This window comes from Camelus bactrianus, chromosome 35 (assembly GCF_048773025.1).
Source record: "Camelus bactrianus isolate YW-2024 breed Bactrian camel chromosome 35, ASM4877302v1, whole genome shotgun sequence".
NCBI lineage: Eukaryota > Metazoa > Chordata > Mammalia > Artiodactyla > Camelidae > Camelus > Camelus bactrianus.
In genome coordinates this window covers 18,393,334-18,407,329 of record NC_133573.1, presented here as the reverse complement: position 1 = coordinate 18,407,329, position 13,996 = coordinate 18,393,334, and the positions used below count along the sequence as shown (strand labels likewise).

At 36.5% G+C, this 13,996-nt stretch overlaps 1 protein-coding gene across 13 annotated transcripts in view; it reads left to right on the top strand.

Moving 5' to 3' along the window:
• Positions 1-13,996, top strand: part of ABI1 (abl interactor 1) — a 100,124-nt gene that overhangs the window by 35,784 nt on the left and 50,344 nt on the right. For all 13 annotated transcript variants that reach the window (XM_074358048.1, XM_074358038.1, XM_074358049.1 and 10 more), the window contains exon 2: positions 3,966-4,133. In XM_074358048.1, the coding sequence (XP_074214149.1) occupies positions 3,966-4,133 (168 nt within the window). The remainder of the gene's footprint in view (positions 1-3,965; positions 4,134-13,996) is intronic.

Genomic DNA, 13,996 nt, shown 5'->3' with positions numbered 1-13,996 from the left:
TTGATGTGCTGATGAAAATCAAGGTTTTAATATTAGAGGAATTAAAATGAGAGTAGGCAACTAATAATTACTGCCATAATCATGAAGTTACTGAGAACTATGTTTTGAAAAAGATGCTAGGGAAGAATAGCACATGGGGAGATGCCCATGAAACATTATGAAAAAAGCAGGATACATAACTACAGACTATGTGTTCATTTTTACATTCTTGTATGCATGTATACAGAAGAGACTTGAAGAAAATACACTAAAATGTTAATATGGTCTATTTGAATGATAGGACTGTGATACATTAAATACTTTAAAATTTATATTCTCTCTGTCTCTTTTTTTTTTTTGGTTAAAAAACAGGCAAAAATTAAACCATAAAGTATTTCTTTTCGTTTAGAATGCATTACTTAAAAGTTTTGTTTTGTCTTTTTGAGCAGGGTAATTAGGTTTTATTTATTTTTAAATAGAGTTACTGGGTATTACTTTTTAAGCATAGTCATGACAAGGTTGTTCTGTCTCTTTTGGGGTTCAAGTAATTACATGTAATAGAGGAAGAAATATTCTTCTTGTGGTAATAGGTAAAGGTTGAGAATGAGGGAGAGGAGAGAGAGGGTATAGCTCAAGTGGTAGAGTGCATGCTTAGTGTGCACAGGTCCTCAGTGCAATCCCCAGTACCTCTTCTAAAAATAAAGAAATAAATAAACCTAATTACCCCCCCTCAAAAAAAACAAAAGAGAAAGAGGTAGTGTGGCTAAAGATAAATGTATAGGTATGAGAGAGAGTGCTTGTAGCTAGTAATTTCCACCTTAGGCAGTGAAAAATGAGATTAATTTGCCTGTGTAGTCACCTTGAGGGGCAAGAAAAGGACTTAATAGGCGTAGGTATTCCTTGAAAAGGTTCTTTACTCCAGCCAGCAGATCCTAACTCAGTAACGCCTGGTTTCCACAGGTGGAAACGGGAGGAAGAAGAGAGCTAGCTTTATATATGGGACTGTTCAGAAAATTCAGTTATCTAAGGAATTTCCTGTTTAGTTCTTGGCTACATTGTTTATTTTGAGTTTAGCTCTTTTAAACAAGTTTTTCTTTTAAAGCTGAATATGTTTATTTCCATTTTAAGCAAACTTCATCGGTGGCATATAAGACAGGGATGGCAAATGGGTTACGTATCACATGTCAGTACCTATAATGATTAGTTAAGAGTATTGAAGACTTTTTCAAGAAGACTGCTGTCATTGATTCACAAGGTCTGTTGTAGCTCCTTGGAGAAATGCTGGCTATTTGACTTCTAGTTTATAATCCAAAGTGATCCTTTGGAACATACTAAGGCTGTTTGGTAGTTTTACAATAAAAGCATCAAAGAATGAAGGAGACCAACTATTGGATACTAAGCTTACAAACCTGAAATAAGTGACACCAGTGATTCTTATGTGGATTTAACTTTTAAATTCATGACCTACAAGGAAATTAACTGTGACTAGAACTGCACTCTCCAGGAAGGTAGCCACAATGTGCATGTGACTCTTGAACACTTTATGGCTAGTTTGAGAAAGTGAATTTTAAAATTTTAATTATTTTAAATTTAATTTTAAAACGGAAGCAGTGTAAAATATTTTCTGTTAAATACAACTTTATTTTTTTGGTAGGGCTATATTTTGCTTTAACCATTGCATCGGAACATGCACGGGAGCTTTTTGTGTCTAGGCCTGGAAATGGCACCTATTTCTGCTATCATTCCATTGGCAATACTGAGCTATATGACCATGCTCTTAGGGAAGCTGGGAAATAAAGTTTAAATCTATACCCTAGACTAGTTAGTTAATACATTCATCACTTCACATAGATCTTTTTTTTTAAAGTTCTCCCTTTTAGCAGATTTCAATTATGCAGTACAGTGTTAGCAACTACAGTCACCATATTTTACATTTAGGCCTCTTTGTTGGATGGAGCTAAGATACTGATATATAATATCATATGATAAAATTCAAATTAGGTTCAAACTAATGCTTTCAGTTTAAATCCAGAAGTACAGGTTTTTCTTAATGTCGTTCTTCTTACATCAGAATCTTTATTGAACCATGCCAGAAATCTGTTCTCAATGACATTATTAATGACTTGCTTTATGCCACACTATACAAACAACAGTCTTGGGATAATAATTCTGAAGCTACCATCAGCAATAAAATGACTGAAAACAGTTTCAGTATTTTTTTTCCTCTTTCAATTGTTTTTGTCCTAAGGATTAAACCTCATTAAGAATATACAATCAAATGACTGTGCTTTGAAGCCACTTCTAGGTTATTTCCTCTCTGGTTAAGCCACTAATTGGATGCACAATTAGGCTCATTTGATTAACTTTATATTTAATTTTGCAGAGTTCCTTTTTAAAATTTCATTTTATTTCATAATTGTGTAAGTTATTTATATAATTCCAAAAACAAGTCTTAAAAACAAGGTATGTTTAAAGAATCCTATCCGTGTTCTCGCCAACCTATTTACCCTCAACCTCATATGTAATTATTTTTTAAAGATGTTGTGGTTTATCCTTTTTTAAAAAAAAGCATATATTTTTGTATCTTTCCCCAGTCCTTAAATATTAGTAGCATTCTGTAAATACTTTTTTCTATCTTATTTATTTCCACCTTTTCAGTATTCTGGAGATGGAGTGTAGTATTAATAACAATACCCCTCAGGAGGGAGGGTGGGTAGCTCAGTGGTAGAGTGTGTACTCAGCATATGAGAGGTCCTGGGTTCAATTCCCAGTACCCCATTAAAAAATAAATACAGTATAAATAAATAAAACTAATTCCTCCCCCAATAAAAATAACAATATCCCTTTTATGATATTCCTTCTTACAGCAGTATAGTACTCAACTGTTTGGAGATCAGTTTACTCAGCCAGAACCCTACTGATGGTTATGTCAGTTGTTTTTAGTCGTTTACTATTGCCAATAGTGCTGTAATGCATAATTACATACATATTTTGTCAGTGATTCTTTGCGATAGATTCCTGAAAGTGAAGCTACTGGGACAGAAATAAGTCCATGTGTAATTTTGCTGGATATCACCAGCAGTGTATCAGAGAGTCTTTCCCCACAACTTTGCAGAATACCTTGTCCTACTTTTGGATTTTTGCCAGATGGATAGGTGAGAAATAGTATCTCATCTTAGTTTGCATCTGCATTTCTTTTCTATAATGAGCGAGGTTGAATATTTTAAAAAATAGTTAAGAGTGGTTGCATTGCTTTTTTGTGAACTGTTAGATTTCTGTTCCGTTATTTCTATCTCTTCTTGGCCTTTTTTCTTTATTTTTAGATTATATATTAATTGTGATGCAAGTTGCTGGCCACTCTGCATCCTGCCCCCTCCATCCACCATACCACTTGTCTTTGAATTTTATTTTGAACTTTGTGTCTGAGCATTTCTTACTATCTCATTCTGAGTTGTGTACTGGAGTTTGGGAGAATGGGTGAGTAAAGGATGGGATCGTAAGATTCACAGTAGTTTTTGTGGAGATGAGAAGCTTGGTCATAGTGGTTAACAGAGGGGTTGGATTTCTGATGGTGATTAATGTAAACAGGAATATAAGGTAGAATGAATATAATCCATATCATTGGACTAGTGGATATTGTGATTTTTTTGTTAAATTAACAGTTGTTAAGTAGAGCCCTGGGGTGTCATGGATGGTGTGCACAAGTTGCAACAAAAGACTGCAAGAGAAAATGAAATAGAGAAGTTTATTATTCACAGGTCCTGGAGGAGGTACACAGAATGCCTTGAGGGGGCACATGGGGAAGTCGGTGCAGGCAGAGTGAGCAGTAGGACCTGGGACACATGCCTTTGTGGTTCATCAGATTAGTTTGATAAATTTTTTGATTCAGTTGGGTTTTTCTATTAAAAAATGTAGCCCTGCCTTTCTATAGAATGTTAATGAATGTTAACCTAAATAAATATTGGTTGTTTTTGTTCTTATTTCAGGCTACAGACAAGAGAAAAGCTTTAGAAGAGACCAAAGCCTACACAACCCAGTCCTTAGCTAGTGTTGCTTATCAAATAAATGCATTGGCCAACAATGTACTCCAGTTGCTGGACATCCAAGCCTCTCAGCTTCGGAGAATGGAGTCTTCCATCAATCATATCTCACAGGTAACAGCTTGTAAAAAGCTTTAAATTCACATTTAATTAACTGACAGCATAGTAGATAGCCTGGAAATATGGATTCCTTACCCATCGTCTTTCTGACTGACTAGTCATTATCACTTTTAGCTTCAGCTTTGAGTTGAGTAAACCTACTCTTCCTTTTTTTTTTTTTTGATTTTTTTTTTTGTGGTAAAATATACATAACATGAAATTGACCATTTAAGCCATTTTTAAGTGTATAGTTCATTGGCATTAAGAATAGTCACATGGTTGTGCAACCATAAGCACTTATCCTGCTCTTCTTTTAAGACCTTATTTTGAAGTAAAATAAATTGCACATAATTAAAGCATACAATTTTATAAATTTTGGTACACATGTTTACCCACAAGACTATCAATGCATTCAAGACGAGGAACACCCCCCAAAATTTCTTTGTACTCCTTTGTTATCCCATCTTTCCGCTTTCTGTCACTATGCGTTAGTTTACGTTTTCTAGAATTTTGTAGAAATGGAGTCATATGGTATGTACTATTTTTTTGTCTGGCTTCTTTCACTCAGCATAATTATTTTGGGATTCAACACAAACGTGTGTAAAAATAGTTCACTCCTTTTTGTTGCTGAGTATTCTTCCAGTTTTCCACATTTTGTCGATCCATTCACATGTTGATGGACATCTGTCTTGTTTTCAGGTTTTGCCTATTACAAATAAAACTTCTGTGAACATTTGCATACATATTTTTATATAGTCATATGTTTTTATTTCTCTTGGGTAAATTAAATACCTCTGAGTGAAATGGATATGCCACATGCTAGATGTCTGTTTAACTTTATAGCCGAGTTTCGAGCCAAATTGTTTTCCAAAATAATTATACCATTTTACATTCCCACCAGGGCTGTATGAATCTACAGAAGTATACTTGATATTTATGTAGTGATTTTGTATCCTTATTAAAGTCACTTAATGTTACAGTAGCTGTTGTATAGATTCCATTGGATTTTCTACTTAGAAGATCATGTTGTCTGTAAAATAAAGATAATTTTACTTTTAATTCTTTTCTTTCTTTTTCTTTTTTTTGTCTTTTTTTGGCCATACTGCACTAGTTAGAAGCTTTTAGACAATGTGGAACAGGAGGAGTAAAATTGGACATTGTTGTGTTCCTATGTTAGTGGAAAACATTCTGTCTTTTACTATTAAGCATGATTATAGTCTGTAGTTTTTTCAGAAATAACTCTTCTATGAGGTTGAGGAAGTTGCCTTCTATTGCTAGTTTGCTGACTTCTTATGAGGAATGGACGATGGATTTTGTCACTTTTTTGTGCATCTGTTAAAATGATTTTATATATAGATAAATAAATTTTTTTTGTCTGTTAATATGGTGAATTGCATGTTGTTTTGGAATGTTAAAATTGGCCTTGCTTTCCTGGGATAAACTCTACTTGACTGTGATGTATTATCCATCTCATAGATTATTAGACTTAATTTGCTAAGATTTTGTTAAGAACTTTTGCTTCTTTCCTCCTGAGAGTTAGGGGTTTGTAGTTTTTCTTTCTCATAATGTCTTTGTCTGGTTTTGGTGTAATGCTGGTCTTATAAAATATGTTAGACAGTATTTCCTGCTCTTCAGTTTTATGGAAAAGTGTGTATGGAATTGATTTTTGTTCTGTTGCATTATTTTCATTCTGATCTCAATTATTTCTTTTTTTTCCCCCCTTACCCGGGATTAATTTATTCTTATTTTATACTTTATTAAGGTAAAAGCTGAGGTCACTGAGAGCCTTTGTCTTTTCTAATATAAATGTTTTAGGTCTATAAATTTGCCTTGAAATAGTGTGTTATCTGTATCTTACAAATTTAGATATGTTGTGCTTTTGTTTCATTTAGCTCAAAATAATTTCTGATTCTGCTTTTCAATTTCTTCTCTGGTCCAAGGGTTTTTTGGAAATGTGTCATTTACTTTACAAATATTTCAAGATTTTTTTTCCAAAGGCCTTTTCTGCTTTTGATTTCTAATTTAATTCCCTGGTAGTCAGAAAATATTCTTTATATGATTTCAGTCCTTTAAAATTTATTAAGAATTGTGTTATAACCCAGTATATAGTCTGTCTTGGTAAATGTTTGGTATGCACTTGAGAAGAATGTGTTTTTTCCATGTTTTTTGTTACACTTGGGTGGAATGTTCTATAAATCTCGTTAGTTAAAAGTTGATTGATAATATTGTTTAATTTTTCTATATCCTTACTGATTTCCTGGCTACTTGTTTTATTAGTTATTGAGGAAAGTAATCTCCAACTGTAATTTTGAGTTAGTCTATTTCTTGCGTTTTTATCCTTTTTTGTTTCGTGTATTTTGACGCTGAGTTATTAGGTGCAGAAGTGCTTAGGCTTGCAATGTCCTGTTGATGAATTGACTCTTATCACTATGAAAAGACTGTTTTTTAAATCCTGGGTAAACCTAAGTTTGGGTAAGTAGGCAGATTTAGTTGGTGCTGGGGTGATAGAATGGGTTCCCGCAATGGAAGTGCTCACTGAATTAAATGCTCTGAATTCTCAAACGTTTTGCTCTTAGACTTCATTAACATCTTAAATTATTGAGGCTCCAGAAGGGCTTTGGTTTATGTTGTTGGCAGTTCTTTTAGTGTTTATCATATCAGAAAATAATAAAGTGTTAAATTAAAAATAGTTTAATATTTTTACTGGTAAGTTAAAAATATTTAACTCACTTAACAATAAGCCCTTACTTGTTAACACAAATAACATTTTAATGAAAAATAACTCATTCAAAGAAAATTGTGCATGGTGTTGTTTTAAGATTTCCATAAATCTTTTTTATTTTTTTAATCTATCTTTGTTTTAATTTTTTATTGAAGTATTGCTGATTTATAATATTTCAGGTATACAGCAAAGCAGTTCAGTTTTATATGTGTGTGTATATATATATATTCTTTTCAGATTTTTTTCCCATTATAGGTTATTACAAGATACTGAATACAGTTCCCTGTGCTACACAGTAGATCCCTGTTGTCTGTCCATCCTATACATAGCAGTGTATATCTGTTAATCCCAAATTCCGAACTGTCCTGCCTCCCCCCTTGGCAGCAACAAGTTTGCCCTCCACATCTGTGAGTCTGTTTCTACTCTGTAAACAAGTTCATTTGCATCACTTTTTAAGACTCCATATGTAATTGATATACGATACTTGGTTTCTCTGACTTACTTCATTTAGTATGATAATCTCTAGATCATTCATGTTGCTGCAAATGGCATTATTGGTTTTTTTTTATTGCTGAGTACTGTTCCGTTGGGCATATATATACCACATCTTTATCCATTCATCTGTCAATGGACATTTAAGTTACTTCCACGTCTTGGCTATTGCAAGTAGTGCTGCTATGAACATGTATGTTTTCAAAGTAGAATTTTCTCCGGATATATGCCCATGAGTGGGATTGCTGGATCATATGGTTGTTCTATTTTTAGTTTTTTAAGGAACCTCCATACTGTTCTCCACAGTGACTGCACTGATTTACATTCCTACCAACAGTGTAGGAAGGTTCCCTGGTATAGGTTGCCTTGGGTAGTATGGTCATGTTAACAATATTGATTCTTCTAATCCAAGAACATAGTGTATCTTTCTATCTGTTTGTGTCATCTCCACAAATCTTTTTAATGTCTTGTTAATAAAATAAAAATAAATAAGAAAAAGCTGGATTCTCATCTATTTTTGCATTCAGTATTTTGTGGTTTGTTGTTTTGGTTGAAGTATGTGAAGGAAGTTTGGCTTCACACAGATACACAGTTAGAAAAGGCAGAATCTTGGGGACCCCAAGAGTCTTTAGATCACAGTTGGAGAAACTGTTGCATTATGGAGTTACCATAATTTAATCTCTATAGTATGTAGTCCCAATGTAATATACCAGCCATCATACTTCCATTTAAAAAAAAATTCCAGATTTGTATTACATCTCCATCTATAGTTTCTTCTGACTTTTTGTTACATAATTCTTGGTCCATTCTTACTGACTTTTGTGATATTTTTGGTACTCTTACCTGTAATATCAAGGGATTTCTAATGGCTAATTCCTAATGGCCTTTTGATATTTATTTTAGTTTCTTAAAGATATTTCAAGATGAGGCATGTTACTCTTCTTTGGCGCTTGTTGTGGTCTGAGTTGCTTTACCCTAGAATTCATACATTGAAATCCTAACCTCCATTACCTTAGAATGTAACTATCTGGAGGTTGGGTCTTTAAAGAGGTAAGTAAGTTAGGACAAGGTCATTAGGTGGGCCCTAATCCAATATGACTGGTGTCTTTGTAAGAGGAGATTAGGACAGAGACACACAGAAGGAAGACCTAGAGAAGAAGACCTTTACAACCAGAGAGAAAGTGCCTACGAAGAAACCAGCCCTGTCGACGTGTTGATCTTGGAGTTAATCTTGGGCTCCTAGGCTCCAGAATTACGAGAAAAGAAATTTCTGATGTTTCAAACTCCTAGTCTGTACTACTTTGTTACGGCAGCCTGTTGTGCTTTCTTGGCTAGGAATGCCTGATGCACTTGCCCTTCCCGTGTTTACTCATAGCAAGTCCCACAGACATTCCATCCCCTTCCTCATTCCTCCTCGCCCCCCCCCCCCCCCAATAGGCCGTTTTATGGCTGGATCTATCCTCATGGTTCTTATTATGATTCAGGACCACCTCTGCAAAGCCATCAGGGAGCTTAGAAGAGCAAGACTTGTTACTCACAGAAGTTCCTGTTATACCTGGCATGGCCAAGGGCCACACAGCAAGGCCACTGGTAGGGAGAAAGGGGGCGAGCATGGACCTGGGGCTCTGCCTTTATAAGTATACGCTGGTGTGGTGTCTAGGATTTTGTGGGTTTACTCTTTATTGGGGAATTGAAAGCATAAGAGTGGAAACTGGGGCGCAGGAAGGGAAGAGCAGGTTCATTCAAGCAGTCAGTTATCTGGGTTACTCAGGGCTTTCTAAAGGGGAAACTTCATGAGTGGGTGTGACCTGGTTCCATATTTAGTTGTTTTGTTTTGCTAGTAGCTCAGCTGGCAATATGTTTATTTGAGATGGATGTCTTTGAAATAGATACCTCAGGAATCAAAAGCTTAGTGTCACACTATACAGCCCTAGCAAACTAATTAAGCACCATTATGTCCACCTTTAGCGCTATCACTTTTATACTTTTTGTTGGCTCTTACGGATATAAACTATTCATCAGAATCTGGGAAGAAATGGTAGAAGGATATAATACAGATTGTTGGGTGTTACTTAAAATGAGAAAGCACGGTATGTTTAGTACCCCATGGCTAGGAACATTCAGTAGCTCTCACTTGATTGGCTGATTTACCGTGAGAAAAATCTATTAACTGCCCTATTCAGTATTCCAATGGAAGAAGCTTGGAGAAGCAAGGGAAACACTCTCCCCTGAAACCTTCTAAAGGAGCATGGTCCTTTCAACACCTTGATTTAGTCCTGTAAAACTCAGTTTGGACTTCTGGCCTCCAGAACTGTAGTAGAAAAACTTTCTATTGTTTTAAGTCACTAAGCTTCTAGTAATTTGTTGCAGCGGATTAGGAAACTGACATGCTATAAGAAAGTAGTTCTAAATGCGGTATGACTGGGAATCTGTAGAAGCTGGTTCTTGTCATTTTCATGATTTAAAAATATTTTTAAAGGGTATTATGAAATTGTATAATATCCTTAAAATCATGAGGAAAACATGAAAAATTTCTCAACTTTCCTAACAAAATAGTATTTTTCATCTTCAACTTTATTAAGACTGATATCTGACGGGGGGTAGGGTATAGCTCAGTGGTAGGGTACTATGCTCAGCCCGCACAAGATCCTGGGTTCAATCCCCAGTACCTCCATGAAGAAATAAACTAATTACCCCCCCACCCCCCAAAAAACTGATATCCAACCTAAACAGTTGCTAACTTTCCATTGTTTTTCTTGTAAAGATTAAGGCCCAACAATCAAATGATTTAGGGCAAATTTCCTCACCTCCTTTTTGGAGGGAGGACACCTTTATTAACTCAGATTAATGAAGCATTCTTGCTTTAATTATAGTTATTAACAAGGTGAATTTAGAGAGGAGCAAGCTATAGTAAAGGTGTAGTAAGATGGGGTACAGATTATTCTCTGTAAGTGCATGCTACAGAGCACATACATGTTTATTTGAGGGAGTTAAGGGGCTAAACCTTGTTTTGGCAGTAGACTTTATCTTACTATTATCTAAAATAAAATTCTCTCAATTCCTATGTGGATAAACATTTTGTATTCTGCCATGGACTCTTAGAGCACCTAGCATAGTACCTGGTACTTAATGTGAGCTTTTATGTTGGTTGAGGCAATTTTTGAATTTTGATATGTATTATGCATTATCTGAAAATTTTGAGGTTAAATAAAAATACTCTAAAATGTAACAAAGATTTGTGATAAAGCTTTGGTCCTCTCTCCTTCCACCCTTTTATGTATGTATGTGTGCGTGTGTGTTAGCTATATTTATGTTAATATGATTTGTATCATTAAAATATATGTATATTAACTTTTTTTAAAGAAAATGTACTTACCTTGTTTCTAAGAGACAGTTATTAGTTTTTGGTGTGGTACTAGAGATGCATGCCATCAGATGACTAAATGATTTATGTTTATTTAAATAATCTAGTGCAGGGATCAGTAAACTGATCCATGTAGGCTGAATACAGCCCTTCCCCCATTCTTGTAAATAAAGTTTTATTGGAACATAGCAGTGTTCCTTTGTTTACATATTGCTATGGCTACTTTCACCACTACAGTGACATAGTTGAGTAGTTAACGACAGAGATCATTTGGCCTACAAAGCCTAAAATTGTTACTCTCTGACTCTGTCCAGAAGAAGTTTGCTGAGCCCTCAGATAGTGTTAGACAGTTATTTCAAAGAATTTGAAAAATGTTCTTGGGGTTTGATACTGGTTTCTCCAACTACTTAACGGTAGGTAGCTTTTTTTTTTAAGGTAATTTTTCTGCAGGTTGATTTGCTGATGTTTTCTGAATGAGCTAGGAATTGTGAGGAATAGGACTTGTGCAGACTGCATGATGATGCAGATTCTGCAAATTTATGGCTTCGTTCCTTCTGTATCCTCAGCATATAGAAGTTAGCTATTATAAGAAATGATGAAAAAGTTCCACGAAGGGCTGGTGTTCTGATGCCAACTGGTATACCGCAGTACTGTTCTGACACTAAGCCCCTGGAGTCAACACTGCCTTGACCTCAGATGCCAGTGGCAAGTCAGATCCCCATTCTACTCCCACTGCCAACCCTGATGGGTTTGCTGTTTTATAGCCAGTTGACATCATGTTAGGAAAGTAAAACTCAGATTGAAAACTGCACCCTGCTTGATGAACCAGGGGGCAGAGCTCATGGTGACAACAACTAGAAATCAGAGGAAAGAGACCTGAGAGAGGGAGCCCCCCAGTTTTGTAGTAAGAGTTTGCCCATATCACAGTCTGGCCCTGAACTACGCACGTGTGGAGCAAACTGCAAAAATGCCAGCCAAGGCTCAGAGAAGTGAACAGAGATTTCAGCTGCTACCCTCTTAGAGGAGACAGTTTGGAGTTTAAGTTCAGCTAAGTTTACACAACACTTTTCTGAGGACTACAGCAGGATTTAGAGTTTCTATCAGATATCGTTTACCACGTACAGGGTGTATGTAATTATTAGACCTATGAAGAAATGGGCAAAAGTGACCAAAACTGAAGATCAAATTTACTTGGGTATTTGCCAGATCAACCCTTAGGTGATGTACATGTTGGACAAATGACTATTTCTTTGTTTGACCAAGCCTGAATTCAGGGATTTGAAACTTTTTATGGCTAAAGGGAATTTCAAAAGACTGATTCTAGTTTCATTCTTCAGTATTTTTTCTTCTGTATCCTAAGCTACACTTGGCAGTTTGCTGGTCTCTTGTACTTCCCCTCCTTGTTGGTGTGCTTCCTCCCTGCAAGTCATTACTTGTTTAGCATGAACGAATCAAGGTCCAGGAAACAGAAACCACTCTAGGTGTTTTAAGCGGAAATTAGGTCTCCATGAATAACCCCCAGCACTGTAAGAACTGACACACTAGGGAAGCTGTAACCTCTGATGGTGCCATCAATGGAATCACTGAGTTGAAGAACTTGATTTGGGGATTTCAAACCAAACTTGGAAATCTGCTTCCGTGCTGCCTCCTGACCCTCACGCAGCTGCTGACTGGGCTTTGAGATGTGGAGTCCAGCTGTTGCTTGCACGGCAGTTGCTCCTCAACATCCGAACCGTTAGAGAGTGGATAGAAGCTCCACTTCAAAAAAAAAAAATCTCATTTCTTGACTTGTTTGCCAACAGAAAGTAATAAAAAAAAAAGGGGTAGGAAGAGATCTCTATCTCACTCTCAATTTCCATATCCCAGGAAAGTGTGTTTCTTTGACAGATGAGAAACTGTATCTGGAAGCCTAGCTCTGAGAAGAAAAGGGTGTTTTTAGCTTTTTAGTTGCTTCAGGAAGGTGCTCCTGGGGTGAGGGTGGGGAGGATGAAATGAAGATCAGGTGAGCTAGTCTCACAGCATGCATGGATGTCACCCACAGTCCCTTAGCACTTGAAGCACATGACAGGCTACATTTACTAGGTTGCATTGGTTTTTATTGTAGTTGGGGAGTTTTTGAAAGGCAGAAGATTATATTCTTATTCAGTTTCTAAACTTCTAGAACCTAGCACGAAACCCACCAGATACTAAGCATTTAGTGAGTGTTACAGTTTTCATTTAAGAGGGGTTGATGTGTATGCTATTAAGTACAATACATGGAAGTATTTACTAAACATTTGAAGGGGGCATATAGTTTGGGCGGTGTTGAAGGAGTGACATTTAAGTTGGGGTTTGAAGGGAGCCTGTGCATGTATCATCTTGACTTGGGGTGCAGGTGCACTCAAGCTGGAGGAAATGGCATTAGACAGAGACGCGATGGCTTGTTCAGGGTGATGAGGATGTAGGAATAAGGAATGTACCTGGAAGTTAATTCTGAAAAGTAAATGTGAAGTTCTGAATTACAGTTCATTTCCCTTTGATTTGGTTTCCTTGACGAGGCTAAAAGGATGGCTTGTGATGCGTTAGTGGGGTAGACAGGTCCTTTTGCTTTTTCTGTGCTGCTCACATCTGCTTGGTGGGAAATACACATACAGCTCCTGAATCAGAGCACCGTGCTTAACAGAACAAGAGAGAATCAGTCTTCTTTCAGCATCATCAGATGGCAGACTGATGTGATTAAGCTCTGAAGCAAAGGAAAGAGTATCCTTTGGATATTGGAGACTCTGTTCTTTACTTTCAAGGCAAACAACAGGCCATCTTGCCTCTGTTCAATATGTTTCTGGAGAAATGAATCACCCAAGCCCACGTTCTGCCTCAAATAGTCTGCAGTATTGAGGGAGCAAGCCTCCAAACCCCTCCCTGTTGATCACAAAGTTTAGGTTAAACCATTTTTTAGTTCTGTCCTCATTAACAAATAGTATGACAAGGGATTGCTCTCATCTCACTTAGAATAAGGGCTCTTTTCTAAGAAAGGAGCTTTGGAACCTCCTTTCTTCTAGTCTGATTGTAAGTAGCTGGTTTGGATGTCTCTCTCCAGATCTTCTGATCTTTGGGTTGTCTGTAAGCCATTCACCCGGTGCAGCTGGAACCCCCTAATCAGTTTCTGAGTCTTTACAGTTGCCTAATCTTGTTACAGAGCCTGGAAATGGTATTTCACTTCCTGTGATTTAAACTTCAGACATCTTAGCATGGCCTAAAAGGCCCCTTGGTCTGGTTTCTTCCAGCTCTCATCACATTCCTGCTACGCTTAACTTCTTGAAG